Below are 16,416 nucleotides of genomic sequence, written 5' to 3'. Positions count from 1 at the left end.
AGTGGAGGCATGCTAGACTATTCAGTGAACAGTGTAGCATGGTTGCCTTTCATGGAGAAGTAAAATGCATTGAACCGAGTCTGACCCAGAAAAAAAAATATTTTTTATTTTTTAATTGTGTTTTATTTGCTTGATGACATAGTATTTGCAGAATTTGATCACAATTCTAATTTGTTCCTGATTATATTTTACAAGTTATGTTGTTGCGTGTTAAAGAAACCAAGAAAATTGTCAGATGTATTTCAGACGTGATGGAATTGTAGATCGTTCAATGAAAATAATAAAAAAAAATATTTTATATAAAGTATGATTTATTTTATGATTTAATAGCAATAGTTAAATCCACAATATTTAAATTAAAAATCATCAATATTAATATATTTTTTAAAAATTATTTTATAACCTCAATTTTAAAAGCATTCTTAACCAAACACATTAAATTATTTTTTCTTCAATCTCAATTTTCAACTACAGTTTTAACCAAACATCTATTTTTTCAAACCACCTCAATTAAAAGTACTTTTTATAAAATATTTTTTTTTCAAACTACAATCACAACAGCTACAATAATACCCAAACACACTCTAAGTATCCATTTCTGACAAACACTTATCTCATAAATACCACAGAAAACTGTGCAAGTCACACATTTTATCCACCATTTAGCCCGAATAAACACTAGTCTGCATAAGCTTCAAATAACCATTCCATGGTGTCGCATCTTGGAGGTTCCTACAACAGTTAAAATAGCTAACATGGTGTTAGCCATTGAAAGATAAACAACACTAAAATTCAAAATGGTTGGAGTTAGATAATATATTATCAATATATAATTTATAAATCTATATTTTATATAAACGGGAGCCAAGTTTGCCTTTTTTTTTTTTTTTTTTAATCTTGGGGTCAACTAAAGAGTTATTTTTAGCTTTAATTGCATTTGCTACTAAAAAGTAATTGGTTAGTAATCTCAGTAATAATCTTGTTGGTTGTTATTAAATGAAATTAGCTAAGTTAAAATTGGTTAGGCAAGAAATGATTAGGTAATTCTTTTAGAAAGCAAAAGTCTAATGACATTTTAAATTATTGACTTCATGGTTATAATTTTTCAATTTTAACAAATCATCATTAAATTCATATGTATATAAAGTATTTAATTTTAAGATTTAATAGTTTGTTTTAAGAATCATACTTGTATATAAAGTTGATGATTTTAAAATAAATAATACTGCATAGATAATGCAATAAATATAAGTTAAATTATTTTGTAAGAATGATATTAGAATAATGCTGGATTGCTATTGGTTTTATCATTGATATGTGTATATTTTGATACATAGTAGAAGCTTGATAGTGTCCGCCCTATATATGAGACAGAAATAATGATTCATGGTTATTAATATTATCATTGATCACAAGTATAAATTTGGTTAACATAATAATAAAAAATAATAAGATATTTGATTATGATTTGATAATAAGATATTTGGATATGAGAAATAAACCATTCTAAAAAGAATGAAGTTTTATTATTGCTTTCATTAATTTGAATACTTTAATTGGTTCTCTCTCCTCAGCATACTACAAAGTCACCGAATAATGAATACTTTAATTGGATCTCTCTCCTCAGCATACTACAAAGTCTATATAGATTGATGGGATATGAGAACTCTTGGGCCACTCAGAGCCATTCTCCTTTCTACAATTTTCTTTAAGATGTGGACATCCTAAGATACGCAATGTCTTTAATTTGAAGAGGCGTTGAATGGCTGTTGAACTTGGCATATACTTGAGATTCTTGCAATTCTCAATCAAAAGATATCGAAGAGAAGAAAGGTTGGCCATCCATTCTGGCAATGCTTCCTCTAACTTCTCTCCATCGAAATCCATTATCACCAATGTCTCGAGGGCAGTGAGGTGTTGAAGTTGGTGTGGTACACTCTTCAATTTATCCCATCCATGTATCTCTAGGGATTTGAGGGACCCACTCAAGTTGAGGTGTTGGAATGAGTTTAAAATTCCTACAGGAAAAGCGTCCATCTCCTCTGAGAAACCACCGATTCTCAAAAACTGCAGTTGGGTGAGGCCGCCCAACCAATCACCCGCACATAGAGTGAGTATTTGTAGTGCTGGAAACAGTTCACTTGCAAACCGCTTTCTTTTGCTTCGGGGATATCTCTGATGAGGATCACAATTGAATCTACAATAGCCTTTTTGTACTCAAATCCTCCTTCCTCCCTGAGAATGTTGCTTAAAAAGTTCATCCTGAAAGTAACAAATGGCTAACAACATTAGTGCAGGCTTTTTAACAAAGGATTATTTGGAATGAAATGTCCACTTTAACATATAATTTCAAACAATAAAATCCCAAAAAGTATTGCTTACAATGATCTGTACTTCAGGGGAAACTTCAAACACAGTGACCTTATGGCTTCCACAACAACAATTTTGAACTCATCGGCAATATCTGACATGAAATTTGTTATCTGCTTCATCAGGCGATCCACACTTGATTCATTCCAGTCTTCAGTAGAGTGGTGATTGCAAGAGTGGCAATGCTTCTGTTCTGGTCTGAAATTAAACTCTCCATATCGATGTTGCAGTTAGTGACAGCCATCGGATGGGTCATGGCCACCTGCAAAACATTTTAATTCATGGTCAGCACATATGATGTGAAAATTTCCACATGAGATGATAAGAAATATATTCAGGCAATCAACATTGCTGATAATTGATCAATTTAATGTCCCATCTCTCATGCGCAAACACTAATGTCCCATCTCTCATGCGCAAACACTAATGTCACAAACACTGCCACTTTCACCAGGTCAAAGCTCAAAAGTTCCCACAACCCCATCACCAAAAATCTGGTTCCGCAGCTTTCTGGAAAACTACAAAAGCAAACTAAACCCCACTCCTAAGCAAAAGCTATAACCCTAAGATCCAATTTACTTTGCATCAGAGCATTCAACTATATATACAGCCAGTCATAGCTTAAAGCAAAATTCATAACCTTGTTCAAATTGCGGACAGCTGCAAATCTCAGCACAGGCTTGGAAGAGCTCAAGAAGACCTGGAGAACAGTAATGGCTGGAGTCAGTTCTCGGCTTGTCACACCACTGAGCTGTGTAATTGCTCTGGCAGCCTCAAATATCACCATTTCTGCCTTATGGCGCAGACAACTCTCCAGAAAATCATAGAAAGGACGGTCCCCTGTTTGTGTGCTAGACTCGCGAATAACCTGCAAAAAGTAACAAATTCATCATCAAAGCTCACACTAAAAGAGTAACAAGCATCAAAATATGAGTTTGACTAGAATAGACACACCTGTTCATTGTTTTTCCACTCAGTTCTGCCTTCTCAGCTTCTTCTCTGTCTCTCACTTGCTCAAGCTTGCATATCTTCAATGCTCCTCTTAGTTCTTTCAAACATCCCAGCTCTTCAACCATATGATCTGGACCTACAGCAAATATCAGCAGAGTTTGAAGGCGTGTTAAGAGTCTCACCTCAGCTGGCACTAGCTTTGGATCATCAAAATGAAGATGTCTCAAGCTCACTAAATTCCTCACTTTCTGGGGAAGCTTTTCTAGTGACTTGCAATCAGTGAATCTTAATGTTTCCAAATGGTAGAGCTTGGTGATGGATTCCGGCAATGCTCTGATAGCAGTATCCGAGACATCAAGATATCTCAAATGTCTCAGCTTGCAAATTGAATCTGGTAACTCTGTGATATCAGACCGTCGCAATTTGAGTGTTCTCAAGCTTTTGAATTTCCAAGGCCCGTTGAGTACATCAACCATTGAGAAAACAGTTCGCAATTTTTTAGCATCAACTGCTGTTAATGCTGCCTCGTCATCCCCACGAGATACGAGATTTAGATGACGAATATGAGATGCACCATCAACAGCCGAACCCTCTTCCAGATTCAACGCTTCTGATTTTGAGACCTGTAATGCAAGATCATGCATCTTGCAACTTGTTACGATCTCACACTCGTTCCTTTTAACATATTGGAAAAAGGAATTTGCAAGCAAGTCATTGAAATACTTGTTGCCTTCGTCTTCCATCCTCCCATTTGATGGCCTGAGAAAACCTTCAGCCATCCAAAGTTGAACCAGCTCTTCCCTTTCAATTTCAAAATCTTTAGGGAAAATGGAACAGTATGCAAAACATTTTTTCAGTGTAGGCGATGACAGGTAATCAAAACTTAATCTCAATATGCGCAAAGCTTTTTCATTTACATCCCGAGAATCCCAATTTCTACTCTTTAGAATTGACTGCCACACATCTGCCTGCTTTCCGTGAAGAGTTCCTCCCAAAACATTAGCAAGCAACGGAAGCCCTCCACATTTCTTTGCAATCTCTGTTCCAATAGACTCCAAGTCTGAAGCTATTGTTTCTCGTCCACCCCCACTCACCTTTTGCTTAATAATGAAGCAAACCGCTTTCTTTTGCTTCGGGGATATCTCTGATGAGGATCACAATTGAATCTACAATAGCCTTTTTGTACTCATTTCCTCCCTGAGAATGTTGCTTAAAAAGTTCATCCTGAAAGTAACAAATGGCTAACAACATTAGTGCAGGCTTTTTAACAAAGGATTATTTGGAATGAAAAGTCCACTTTAACATATAATTTCAAACAATAAAATCCCAAAAAGTATTGCTTACAATGATCTGTACTTCAGGGGAAACTTCAAACACAGTGACCTTATGGCTTCCACAACAACAATTTTGAACTCATCGGCAATATCTGACATGAAATTTGTTATCTGCTTCATCAGGCGATCCACACTTGATTCATTCCAGTCTTCAGTAGAGTGGTGATTGCAAGAGTGGCAATGCTTCTGTTCTGATCTGAAATTAAACTCTCCATATCGATGTTGCAGTTAGTGACAGCCATCGGATGGGTCATGGCCACCTGCAAAACATTTTAATTCATGATCAGCACATATGATGTGAAAATTTCCACATGAGATGATAAGAAATATATTCAGGCAATCAACATTGCTGATAATTGATCAATTTAATGTCCCATCTCTCATGCGCAAACACTAATGTCCCATCTCTCATGCTCAAACACTAATGTCACAAACACTGCCACTTTCACCAGGTCAAAGCTCAAAAGTTCCCACAACCCCATCACCAAAAATCTGGTTCCGCAGCTTTCTGGAAAACTACAAAAGCAAACTAAACCCCACTCCTAAGCAAAAGCTATAACCCTAAGATCCAATTTACTTTGCATCAGAGCATTCAACTATATATACAGCCAGTCATAGGTTAAAGCAAAATTCATAACCTTGTTCAAATTGCGGACAGCTGCAAATCTTAGCACAGGCTTGGAAGAGCTCAAGAAGAGCTGGAGAACAGTAATGGCTGGAGTCAGTTCTCGGCTTGTCACACCACTGAGCTCTGTAATTGCTCTGGCAGCCTCAAATATCACCATTTCTGCCTTATGGCGCAGACAACTCTCCAGAAAATCATAGAAAGGACGGTCCCCTGTTTGTGTGCTAGACTCGCGAATAACCTGCAAAAAGTAATAAATTCATCATCAAAGCTCACACTAAACATGAGGTGTGATTTCATCAAAGCTCACACTAAAGCAAGTCCGATCCCTTTAGCAGCAATGGAACTCACCCTTTTCAAGTCTCCTCCAAGGCAAACGTAAGAAGAAGCTCTGCTGCCATATTCTCCGTCTCTGTTTGTTTGTTTTTTTTTTTCTTGGGGGGGGGGGATTTTGAGCACAAGAGAGAGAGAAGCATGGTGTGAAATATTAAAAGATGAAACGAGGTGTGTTTGGAGGGTCCCTTCCTCCCTAATCTTCCACGAACTTTATTTTTTACACTGTAATACTTCCATTAGCAACAGCAGAATATGACTTCGTGGTAGAACACTTCCTTTTTAGGATCTCCCCATTCCTATAGTAAACAAAAAGTGATAAGCAAGTAGCATCAAGCCACCGACACATTTTTAGGATCTCCCCATTCCTATAGTAAACAAAAAGTGATAAGCAAGTAGCATCAAGCCACCGACACATAATAGTACCCCACAGTAAACATAGAAGTGAAAGTCACGTTTGCCCCACTGAAAGCCAGATTTAAAGATAGCTTTAAAAAATTATTATTATTATTATTATTATTATATATTTTTAAATAAAAAATACTTTATAAAATAATTATTTTTATGTTCAAAAATATTTTTTAAAAGAATTAATTAATTTTTTTTGTTCAAATTAATAAATAATAAAAGAGAATTTTGACTTTTTTTTATGTAAAATTAATTTATCAATTTTTTGACAAATACTTATTTTAATTATCTTAAAATTAAATACCAATAAATTTTCAAAAAGGCATCATGACGCAGTAACAAAGAAAAGAGACATCATCAAGCTGTGACTGCGTGGAAAGCTCGAAGATACAGAGGAAGTCACCGTAGATAACCTGTTCTAATATTGCCTCTTGTGTGGAAAAGCAAAGATTCTTGATTGCTTCCACATCTTTTCTCTTTTCTTCCCTTCCCTTCTCTTCTTTCCATAAAGCAAAGCAACCGCATTTGCCTCTCCGGAAAGAAAGAAACTCCTTTTACCTTTTTTTTTATTATTATTATTATAACTCAGGTTAAGATTTTATGAATATTTTTATACTAGTTTTATATAAAAATATATTTATAATTCTCGATTGAATATTTTGCCCCTGATTATTCATTGAAAAGTCCTGGTGGACTCATGGTATGTAACTGCACTGAAAGTCCCTGTGATTCCTGGTTTGCTATTGAAGTCTGACCTAGTTTAAATTGTCAGTGCCAATCCTGCATTCTTGCAGCCTTCCTAATATTTCTTCTTCTTTTTTGTTTGAGTGAGCAGGAGAACTTAAATAGCAAATCTTATCTTAGCACAATCAAAATGCAAGTGCTAGAAAATATCCGTTGCATCCAACATGCTCCAAGTGTACAGATGCAAGAGGTGAGTTAGATGCAAGTATTTGTTAAGTAGCTAAGCTAACCAATCAAAGATTCAATTAGTCAAATCTGCAGTGCTTTGCAAAAGGATTAAAGGAAACTAAACTAGCTATTTGTGCATGGGAAGTCATTAATTAGTTGACGATGACAATCATATCTGCAGGTACCTCCTGACTTCTACATTCCCGATTTTGATGAAGATGAGCAAAACCCTGATGAGCGCATGGATCGTAAGTTGAATACTCAAAATTATGTGCTCTCACACTAATGGCTGCACACACGGTGGAGCACATTGGTGTCTTACACTAGTGCACTTTTTGCTCCTTTGAGTTTTTTGTTTTCTCATCTAGATGTTTTTCCCTGTTACTAATATATCATGAATTCTCATTTCAGAGCATACCCAGGACAAGCAAATCCAACGCGACGATGAATATTATGAAGGCGACAATGATAACGACCACGCGGATGGCTCATGAACTTGAGCCATGCCTTTTTTGTTTCCTTGGGAGGATGAACTTTTGACAGGAAAGGGAAGACGTAAAGATGTAAAGGGAAGGCCACATGGATGGTCTTGTTGTCTGTGCTTATGAATTATTGTAAATTGGGGCACACATGGAGCACTCTGTCCTCAGACACTCCAATTAAACTCCTCCAAGTCCATGCGACGAATATACTTTTAACATCATTTAAAAAAAGTTATAGTTTCTGTTGATGTACAGGTTAGTTTGAGAATACTTTTACCATCAAATGAAAAAAACTTAATAATCCTAGATTTTGACCTAGTCAAAACTCCAATTTTCAATCAGTTAAACGAACGATGTTGTTTTTTATTCTTTTGGCTAAAAACAATAAGATCAATTGGGTTGATTCTTCTAATTTAAAATCTGGGTCTTGTCTTGATTTTTTGTTTGGGTTTCACAAGTGGAAGTAGGAGAACTTGAAAGGTTACACTTTGGGCCCAATAAATTGAGTAGCCCTTAGATGAACATCCTATATTAATCCAGAGGCCCAAATGACAGACATCGGCTTCTATTGTGCAAACAGGCAGAACTGCTAGTTTGGAGTTTGGTGCCACGATAAGTTCCTTGTAAAAGGGTGTCATCATGTTATGTCTCGACCACAAGCACTGAAACAGTGAGTGAAACCAAACCTTAAAAAGAACTCGACTTCATAGTATTTTAGCATTCTTCTCATGCTTCTTTTCTCCTGGGAGCTTTTGTAAGTTACATTGGATTCTTTTCCAATTCTCTTGGTTATATTTTGTTTTTATTCACAAATTCAGATTATTGAAGGTCAATTTTCAGTATATTATCGAAAAAGATCAACTTTTTATTATGATAATGTAATTTTTCAATCATAGGCAAAGCTAGGGAATCTTTTTTAGTGACTCCAAGATAGAGGTTTGCTTGGCTTGTGATACTGTGTGGTGTGAATTGATAATATGGAGGTGATAATTATGACAAATGGGCAAAACGGTTTATCTGGTTTTGAAAGAAATGGGAACTTAACCTGTAATTGTAGCTGGAAACAACATTCTTCATGTGGGCTTTTGAATTCTTGGAAACCTCCAATTTTTGGTGTTCCATTGAAGAGCAAGCGTGGGAAAGCAATGAGAGTTGTTGGTGTAAGAGTTAAGGCATTGCAAAAAGACGAATCTGATAATCGGTTGGTTGGTGGTGGTGGGGTTATTGAGAAAGAGTTAGAATTTAAACCATCTTTTGGTGAGTATTTGAAGGCTATGGAGTCTGTTAAGACTGGAAGAGAAAAGAATCAAGTACATAAGTCAAATAGTTATAAGTTGAAGGATAATTTAGAGGGGAATGATGCGCCATTGTTGGAAAGAGATGAAAGGAGTGTAAAATTGAGGGGGTTTAAGGATCGAGTGAAGGTGTCCAAAGTCATGGAAAGTGATGAGTTTGGCGAGAATGCTAATGGGTCCAGTGGTGAGGAAGATGTAGTTAACGCAGAGCTTGATTACAGAGGAGGAAGAATTAGAGAGTTCAATTATAATGTGGATGGCAAAGAAAGTCATGCGCATGCTAATGTAAGAAGGAAGAGGGGAGGAGCTACAAGTGATGAGCGATGGTTGAGGAATGGCACCAGGAGCTCGAACTCAGACTTGGAGGACCTCAATTATAGGAGTTATAAGTTGAAGGGTAATTTAGAGGAGAGTGATGCCCCATCACCGGTAAGACATGAAAGCAGTGTGAATTTGAGGAGGTTTAATAATCCAGAAAAAGTGTCTGGAGTCATGGAAAGTGATGAGTTTGGTGATAATAGTGATGGATGCTCTGGTCAAGAAGATGTAGTTAATGTTGTGCTTGATTACAGAGGAGGTAGAATTAGAGAGTTCAATCATAAGGTGGGTGGAAAAGTAAGTGGTCTGCATGCTGATTTTAGAAGGAAAATGGGAGGGGCAACGAGTGATGGACGATGGTTGAGGGATCATACTAGCAGCATGAATTCAGACTCAGAGGATTTCAATGAAACCAAGAGTATGAAGACTCGAATTGCTCAACGAAGTCCTATGGTATTAGAATATATTGAAAGCATTGATAGAACTATTGGCTTAAAAGAAAATCTTGCTCATGCTAAAGATTCCCTGGATATGTTTGGAATAAAGGGGAAAGCTTTTGAAAAAGAGAACATTGGTTCTGGAGTCAACAAAATGAATGGTGGAATTGTCAGGAATCGTAGTCAAGCTGATAAAATTACTGACAAGAGATATGTGCGGAAAAACGGATTGTCAAGAAGAAGTGATCAGGCTTTTCTTGAAAGGGGCTATGGTGAGGATTTTGAAGTGGAAAGGGCTGCCTTCAAAAGCTTTGAGCAATCCAATGATGTTATTGGCAAGACAAAAGTTCCGATGTGGAAAATAGAGGAGAAGATTCAGAAGCTAGGAAACTGGTGTGTAATCTATACTCTTATATATTCTCTCTTTTTTTCTTCATAAGCTCAACTGAACTTTAACTATCCTTTCATTACAACTAACAAGATTTTATTGGCATGTGTGTGCAAATTCTGTGTAGCTAAGCTATTTTGTATTTTGATCTATGCTGTGTAATTGTACCAGTCTTCATGTAACAGAGCAAAGCAATCTGATTCATGTCAAAAGAAGCATTTCCAATACAATGTGTCCGTCCCGGTTTATTTTTCCAGCTTTGTGTACTGATACCTGATAGATTTTTGAATTCATTGGACTCTTATTTGCCACTGTAACAAGTGGTCCAGAGATTAATGTGCCCCTTCTCCTCACTCCATGTTTAGATTACAGTCACACCAAGCAGTTTTGTTGTGGTGGGACAGCCTTAGCCTTGGGGGGCAAGGGGTGCCACTGGTTTCTTACCTGGTTTGTTCTTTCCAAAAAGCAGGACAGTTCATATAAAGGTAAACAAATTATGGAGTAACAAGTTGTTAGGACATCAATGAAGGGAATATCTTTTTGTGTGGATGATGTTTTGTTATAGAAAGTAATTCTCGAGAGCCTGCATTCCAGTGGAATTCCTAACTAAATCAATGTGCTTAAAATGCTCATATTCTAAATATTTTTAGCAATTCCTAATAATTTTTAATTTTACAAGGAATGAAATTTGTTCCTGATAATTTCTAATTCAAATGTTGTTTTCTTTGTCTTGGAGTTTTTAGCATATCCTTTCTTTGTATTTTTAGATGTAATTTTTATATACCAGTATAACATCAAGTCATAGATATTAAGTTCAGGTAAAATTTTTACATCATAGATAAGTTAACTTTCTAATTCCTAATAATTGTCTATTCCCAATTGTACATCAAATCAATTTAACTTTCTAATTTCTAATAGTTGTCTATTCATTTTTCAATGTGGGCATGTGTGCTTGTGTCAATAACCTTGTGAACATACAAATTCTCTTACATTAAATATGTACATCTATCTTTTCTATGCTTCATTTGAACCAGTCTCATTCTTTGTATCTTTGATGATTCATTTATCATGTCAAGTTGAAGTAGCTCATTTCGGCAGGTTAAATGGTGCTGATATTGATATGCCTGAGTGGATGTTCTCTAAGGCAATGCGTAGTGCTAGAGTTAAATATACAGATCATTCTGTATTGAGGATTATCCAGATATTGGGTAAATTGGGCAATTGGAGGCGAGTGCTCCAAGTTATCGAGTGGCTTAACATACGAGAACGCTATAAATCCCACAGGCTAAGGTAACATCTTCTCATCTTCTTTGCACTTCTGTTTGTATGCATGAACGACAATACCTTTCTAGAGTACGTAGTACTAAAATTCAAGCAGCAATTGAATTTATCTTGATGCTTGGTAAATTTCAAAGATAATCTCTCAGAATTTCTTCCCAGACAAAATCTAGATTGTTCTACATAATTGATTAAATTGAACATCATCATACTGCAGGGTGAATCTCTGTCCTGTAAGGAAAGAGAAGCCCACTTTAGTTCTTCGGAGTGTAGCTTTTTTGCAACATATACTCTTTTACCTTTTAAAGTTGCAGAAAAAAAGCTTGTTCTGTTTCTAAATATAGTTTTCATGACTTGTATCACTCAATCCAAAATTTTATCCTCTCTTGAATTAGTTCACAAAATTGTAAATTTTGATTGGTAATTTTGGTAAATCATCATGTCGTGATACAGGCATGTTTACACAACTGCACTTCATGTACTTGGCAAGGCAAAAAGACCTGTGGAGGCACTCAATTTATTTCATGCAATGCAGGTAATGCTCAAGAATTTTCATCTGATGCCTTGCTCCTTTCTCATTTAATACAAGGTTATTTAATTGAACAATGTAAAAGGAAATCCTCACTGACTTATGTCATTGCTTCTTCTTCTTTTTCCCCCCTGTCCTCTCCAGCAAGAAATGTGTTTGTATCCTGACCTAGTAGCTTATCGTTCTATAGCTGTCACTCTCGGACAAGCAGGATATATGAAGGAACTTTTTGATGTCATAGATATCATGCGATCTCCTCCCAAGAAGTTCAAATCTGGGGCACTTGGGAAGCGGGACCTAGGGTTGGAACCTGATATTGTTGTCTACAATGCGGTTAGTGACAATTGGCAGTAAACTAGCCGTCTATATCTGGAAAACATTTTTCTGTAACCTCTGCACTATAATTTTTACTTCAAAACCCATATTGATGACTGTTAGTTGCCCCAAGCATGTCACATGTAATTAACTCTGCATGCATGTGTTTGTGGGCATGTGCTCGAAGTCAGCCTGAAATACATGATAGTTCAAAACTGTTATCAAGGTAGAAGCTATGTTATGGATATTTAAGAAATTGCTAAACCCAGTTATTATGCTTATGCTGGATGACATAATAGCCCTCTGAAATTTTTGGATGACAAGTTCTTTTCATTGAATCTAAAAATCTTTCCAAATGATACCCATTAAGTTAAGTTTTGACTTATCTCTGTTATCTAAAAATCTTTCCAAATGTTCTCTAGGTATGAACTGATCTTGTTATCAACAGATTACACAATAAGCATGCTTTGTTAAATTTGAGATGACCTGAAAGGGTGCTTTGTGGTCCCTGTAACAGCAAAGTAAAATCATTACTGTATATTGTTTTGAGAGGGCATATTTTCCGTAGTCTTAAGATCATTCTAAGAATTTCGACTATCTCATCCATTGCATCTCTTCCCACTAATTGGGTATAACACCAAGGATGGACTTGTGCCATAACTTGCTGATCATGCATTATCTATTTCCCTTGGCATATTCAATCAATTATCTGTGAATCATTTCAATTTACATAATGCATAAATGCAGCTATGATCATCCACGGCATTTTGACATTACTTCTGTATGTAGGTCCTAAATGCTTGTGTTCGGCGAAAACAATGGGAAGGTGCATTTTGGGTCTTACAGCAGATGAAGGAAAAGGGTGTGCAACCTTCTACCGCAACGTATGGACTTGTTATGGAGGTAATAGCTGTTTTTACTATCCATGGTTCTTATCAATATTTCACATCAGCAGAACCTGTATCTTAGATTCTTAGCAATACCTTGTTGTGTGAGTTTATCATTGTTCTGATAAACAGCTAGTCATGTTTGCTGACTTGCGACTATGATTATCACTCCATATTTCAACTTTCATAGAGCTGTTCATAGAACTAGACTTCTAATCTAAGCATATGGACTTATTTTTTCTGAGTAAAAGTACATCATGAACTGTTGGTTCAAATCCTACCACCAACCTCTTTGGTGTCGTCCATGGATTCATCTCACCTGTTGCCTGGTGCATGATGGCTGAGAGGTTTGAACGTACCCCAGGTTTTACCCAGTGCTAAATAAAAGGTTTAATTCAGAAAAAAAGACTTTGATTTTTGCAGTATGAAGTTAGTAACCTAACCTAGGTACATCAGTTTGGTTGAATAGGGTGTCATATGAACTTGCTGTACAATATTAATTCTCTGGTTGGGCTTTCTGTTTCTCATATTCAATTTTATGGTTCGTATTCAAATGACTGCGCCTTGATACTTCACAATTAAGATAATTCTAAGGTTTTTTTGATCTTGATTAACTCTCATGTGTTCATGTGGTAGTTTCTACTATCTGTTAATGTTGGATTCCAATGTTAGTTTTCAGTAGTAAGAGGGGGTACCATTTCATAGCATCATGAAGTGATAATTTCCCATCATTTTTGGCTCTTTAAGATAGGTGCTCAATCTAGCATCTTTTAGGGTGGTTTTGGTGTTAAATATCATTGTCAAAGCATAGGAGCATGAGCTATCCTTTTGACCTGCATACCATCAAGAAAAATGTTTCCTATGAAAAGCCTTATGTTGTATTATAAAGTGGACTTATGGAACTGGTAACAGTTTGCTAGATATTCTCATTTTCTTGAATATGCATCTTAGTTTTTGTAATAACCAGGAAATGATAAAATGGTTTTCTGCCTCGTACTTGAGCAGGTCATGCTTGCTTGTGGCAAGTACAACTTGGTTCATGAGTTCTTCAAAAAAGTTCAGAAGTCTTCCATTCCAAACGCCTTAGTATATAAAGGTGCTTGACTGGTCTATCATTTCTTCCATTTGATTTTATAGAACCTCATTTTGAAATCAAATTCTTGTTACATACAGTTCTCGTCAATACTTTTTGGAGAGAGGGTAAGACAGAAGAGGCTGTGTTGGCTGTCAAAGACATGGAAAGACGGGGAATTGTGGGCTCAGCTGCTCTTTATTATGATCTTGCACGCTGTCTTTGTACATCTGGAAGGTGTCAAGAAGCACTAGATCTGGTAATCTTTTTATGCTTAATCTACTATGTTTCTGTTGTGCATGTATATTTAAAACTGAATATAAAGAACACTGTATTGTAGCTAAACGATCCGCATGCATTGAATGGTGTGTTGCTAATTAGAGTTTATGAGCACGGGGAGCTATATCACTGCAAAAAGCAAAAATCTGTGTATTGATAACTGTTGCCTGCCCAGTTAAGGTTTCAGTTTATACTACTGTTGAATGCACAAAGAATATGCATTGAGAGACTGAAGAAGCCTTGGGCTGCACAATTGGGGCCCTTTCCTAACTGCTGGGATGTCTCTTTGGGCATTTAATAGTTTGCAAGCTTTAAAGCTATATATTTTATACACTCATTGATGCTTTTGTAAAACTCCATGATATAAACAAGTAGATTGCAACAGGTTTGGTGTCACTTCAACCACCTACAATTTGTGTGCTTATTATTACCACTAGCTTTTCTTTGAACAAACAGTCCATCACAACCTCCTTTCATTTCACAGATTGAGAAAATATGCAAGGTTGCTAATAAGCCGCTTGTAGTAACTTACACTGGCTTAATCCAAGCTTGTCTGGACTCTGGAAACATTCAAAACGCTGTGTACATCTTCAATCAAATGAGGAACTTTTGCCCCCCAAATCTTGTTACTTGCAACATAATGCTGAAAGCGTATCTAGAACATGGATTGTTTGAAGAAGCAAACGAGCTTTTCAACAAGATGTTAGACGATGGCAATCATATTAGCAGAAGATCTGATTACAAGTTTCGGGTAACACCAGATATCTATACTTTCAACACCATGCTTGATGCAAGCATTGCAGAGAACAGGTGGGATGATTTTGAGTACGTTTATCAAAAGATGTTGCACCATGGGTTCCACTTCAATGCAAACCGTCATCTTCGAATGGTATTGGATGCTTCTAGAGCTGGAAAGGTACTTCTCAAATCTATTGTGATTATTTGAAATTACACTTGTACGTGAACATATTATTGAAATGGATGTTAATAGCATCTCCATAAAAATAACACTAGGCTGCCAAACTGCATCTACGTCCTGACTGAATAGCCTGAATAAAATGGATGCCTTGTTGAATTCCTTAGGAGGGATGATAAGAACTTATCTTTTTAGTACACTTTGGACGCAATCTTTGTAAAATGCTTCTAGGTAATTCATTTGTTCGAAAATTCTGAATTCTGAAAATTTTAGGGTGTAAAATCTCAGAATTCAGAGTTATGGAAATCTAACTCTCTTGTCCTTGTCCTCTTCAAATTTTAGATATAAACTGTCAACAGAAATTGAAATTTCTCACTTTATCTTTTCAAGACTTCAGATTTAGTACAAAAGAATTGTTCATGCCTATACTAATAAAAACAAAAAAACATGTAGTATGTGTGTAGTGGCAACGATTAAACAGCATCAATAGTGTTCTTTTTGTTTCTAATCTTCAATTCAAGAGAAGTTACAAATTCCCATTGTAACTGCAGGGAGAAGTTTTGGAAATAACTTGGAAGCACTTGGAGCAGGAAGATAGGATTCCTCCACCGCCTCTTGTCAAAGAAAGATTTTGCATGATGCTTGAAAAAGAAGACTTCGATTCTGCTCTTGCTTGTATTACCACAAATTCTGCTGGAGAGTCTCAAGCATTCTGCAAAAGTGCCTGGTTGAATTTATTCGAAGAAAACGCTCAGCGGTTCAGAAAGGACACCCTCATGAGGCTAATGCATGAGGTGCGTGTGCTTGCTGCTCAAAGCAACTCGCCAAACCCTGTATTGCAAAATCTATTAATATCCTGTAGTGATTATAATAGACCTCGTGTAAAGGTTCCTGGATTCAATCGAACATAGATCTGTACAGTTAAATCATGAAAATCCTTGAAATCTTAATGGAATGCACTCATGCAGCTAGCAAACCAGCATGTCCTAGTAATGATGATAAGGTTTAGCGTGAGAATGAGTCTTGAAATTATTCGTCCTGAGAATGCCTCAAGACTATGTGATCCAATTAAGAAGTTTCTATCAGTATAAAGCTCCGTATTTTATCAAGAAACCACTGTAAAGGGCTTGGCGACCTGCTACTATGCAAAATGACTCGATGGGATCTCTGCTTTAGAACGTTTCAAGCTGTCAAGCCTGTTATAGGTATCTAAGTTCAATGAAGGTAACATTTCAAGCTGTCAAGCTTGTTACAGGTATCCAAGTTCTATGAAGGTGAGGTAAGCCT

The 16,416-nt window shown here is 36.4% G+C and overlaps 3 protein-coding genes across 4 annotated transcripts; 2 read left to right on the top strand and 1 right to left on the bottom strand.

Annotated features, from left to right (window-relative positions):
* Nucleotides 1-1,504: 1,504 nt before the first annotated feature.
* Nucleotides 1,505-5,733, bottom strand: LOC118046653 (putative disease resistance protein RGA3). The gene is made up of 7 exons (XM_035055628.2): nucleotides 5,632-5,733; nucleotides 5,294-5,521; nucleotides 4,666-4,915; nucleotides 3,325-4,545; nucleotides 3,011-3,238; nucleotides 2,383-2,632; nucleotides 1,505-2,262 (listed from the first exon to the last, which is right to left on the bottom strand). The coding sequence occupies exons 4-5, from the start codon at nucleotides 4,098-4,100 to the stop codon at nucleotides 3,151-3,153; spliced, it is 864 nt and encodes a 287-aa protein (XP_034911519.1). The 5' UTR covers nucleotides 4,101-4,545; nucleotides 4,666-4,915; nucleotides 5,294-5,521; nucleotides 5,632-5,733; the 3' UTR covers nucleotides 1,505-2,262; nucleotides 2,383-2,632; nucleotides 3,011-3,150.
* A 943-nt stretch (nucleotides 5,734-6,676) lies between these two features.
* On the top strand, nucleotides 6,677-7,827 carry LOC118046655 (putative histone deacetylase 10). The gene is made up of 4 exons (XM_073409002.1): nucleotides 6,677-6,721; nucleotides 6,857-6,955; nucleotides 7,115-7,181; nucleotides 7,345-7,827. Exons 1-4 carry the CDS (start codon nucleotides 6,719-6,721, stop codon nucleotides 7,425-7,427), a joined length of 252 nt encoding a protein of 83 aa, XP_073265103.1. The 5' UTR covers nucleotides 6,677-6,718; the 3' UTR covers nucleotides 7,428-7,827.
* Nucleotides 7,828-7,985: 158 nt separating this feature from the next.
* On the top strand, nucleotides 7,986-16,105 carry LOC118046650 (pentatricopeptide repeat-containing protein At1g30610, chloroplastic). 2 transcript variants are annotated; one of them, XM_035055627.2, is made up of 10 exons: nucleotides 7,986-8,085; nucleotides 8,312-9,858; nucleotides 10,952-11,143; nucleotides 11,585-11,666; nucleotides 11,805-11,993; nucleotides 12,765-12,878; nucleotides 13,868-13,958; nucleotides 14,036-14,193; nucleotides 14,698-15,129; nucleotides 15,681-16,105. In XM_035055627.2, exons 2-10 carry the CDS (start codon nucleotides 8,393-8,395, stop codon nucleotides 16,038-16,040), a joined length of 3,084 nt encoding a protein of 1,027 aa, XP_034911518.1. In that variant the 5' UTR covers nucleotides 7,986-8,085; nucleotides 8,312-8,392; the 3' UTR covers nucleotides 16,041-16,105. The 2 variants fall into 2 exon arrangements, with proteins under 2 accessions (XP_034911518.1, XP_034911517.1); XM_035055626.2 differs by having other exon boundaries at nucleotides 8,022-8,169.
* Nucleotides 16,106-16,416: the final 311 nt, after the last annotated feature.

The sequence above is a fragment of the Populus alba genome, chromosome 1 (assembly GCF_005239225.2).
Source record: "Populus alba chromosome 1, ASM523922v2, whole genome shotgun sequence".
Lineage (NCBI taxonomy): Eukaryota > Viridiplantae > Streptophyta > Magnoliopsida > Malpighiales > Salicaceae > Populus > Populus alba.
This window is presented reverse-complemented; position numbering and strand designations above follow the sequence as displayed.

Excerpts from the sequence above, each read along its gene's own strand:
- LOC118046653 (XM_035055628.2), bottom strand. The coding sequence starts at position 4,100 with ATGGCTGAAGGTTTTCTCAGGCCATCAAATGGGAGGATGGAAGACGAA. Across the intron at positions 3,239-3,324 it reads AGTGGAAAAACAATGAACAG|GTTATTCGCGAGTCTAGCAC; the intron begins GTGTGTCTATTC and ends TACTTTTTGCAG.
- LOC118046650 (XM_035055627.2), top strand. The coding sequence starts at position 8,393 with ATGGAGGTGATAATTATGACAAATGGGCAAAACGGTTTATCTGGTTTT. Across the intron at positions 11,667-11,804 it reads ATTTATTTCATGCAATGCAG|CAAGAAATGTGTTTGTATCC; the intron begins GTAATGCTCAAG and ends TGTCCTCTCCAG. Across the intron at positions 15,130-15,680 it reads ATGCTTCTAGAGCTGGAAAG|GGAGAAGTTTTGGAAATAAC; the intron begins GTACTTCTCAAA and ends TTGTAACTGCAG.
- LOC118046655 (XM_073409002.1), top strand. Across the intron at positions 6,956-7,114 it reads CAAGTGTACAGATGCAAGAG|GTACCTCCTGACTTCTACAT; the intron begins GTGAGTTAGATG and ends TCATATCTGCAG. Across the intron at positions 7,182-7,344 it reads CCCTGATGAGCGCATGGATC|AGCATACCCAGGACAAGCAA; the intron begins GTAAGTTGAATA and ends TTCTCATTTCAG.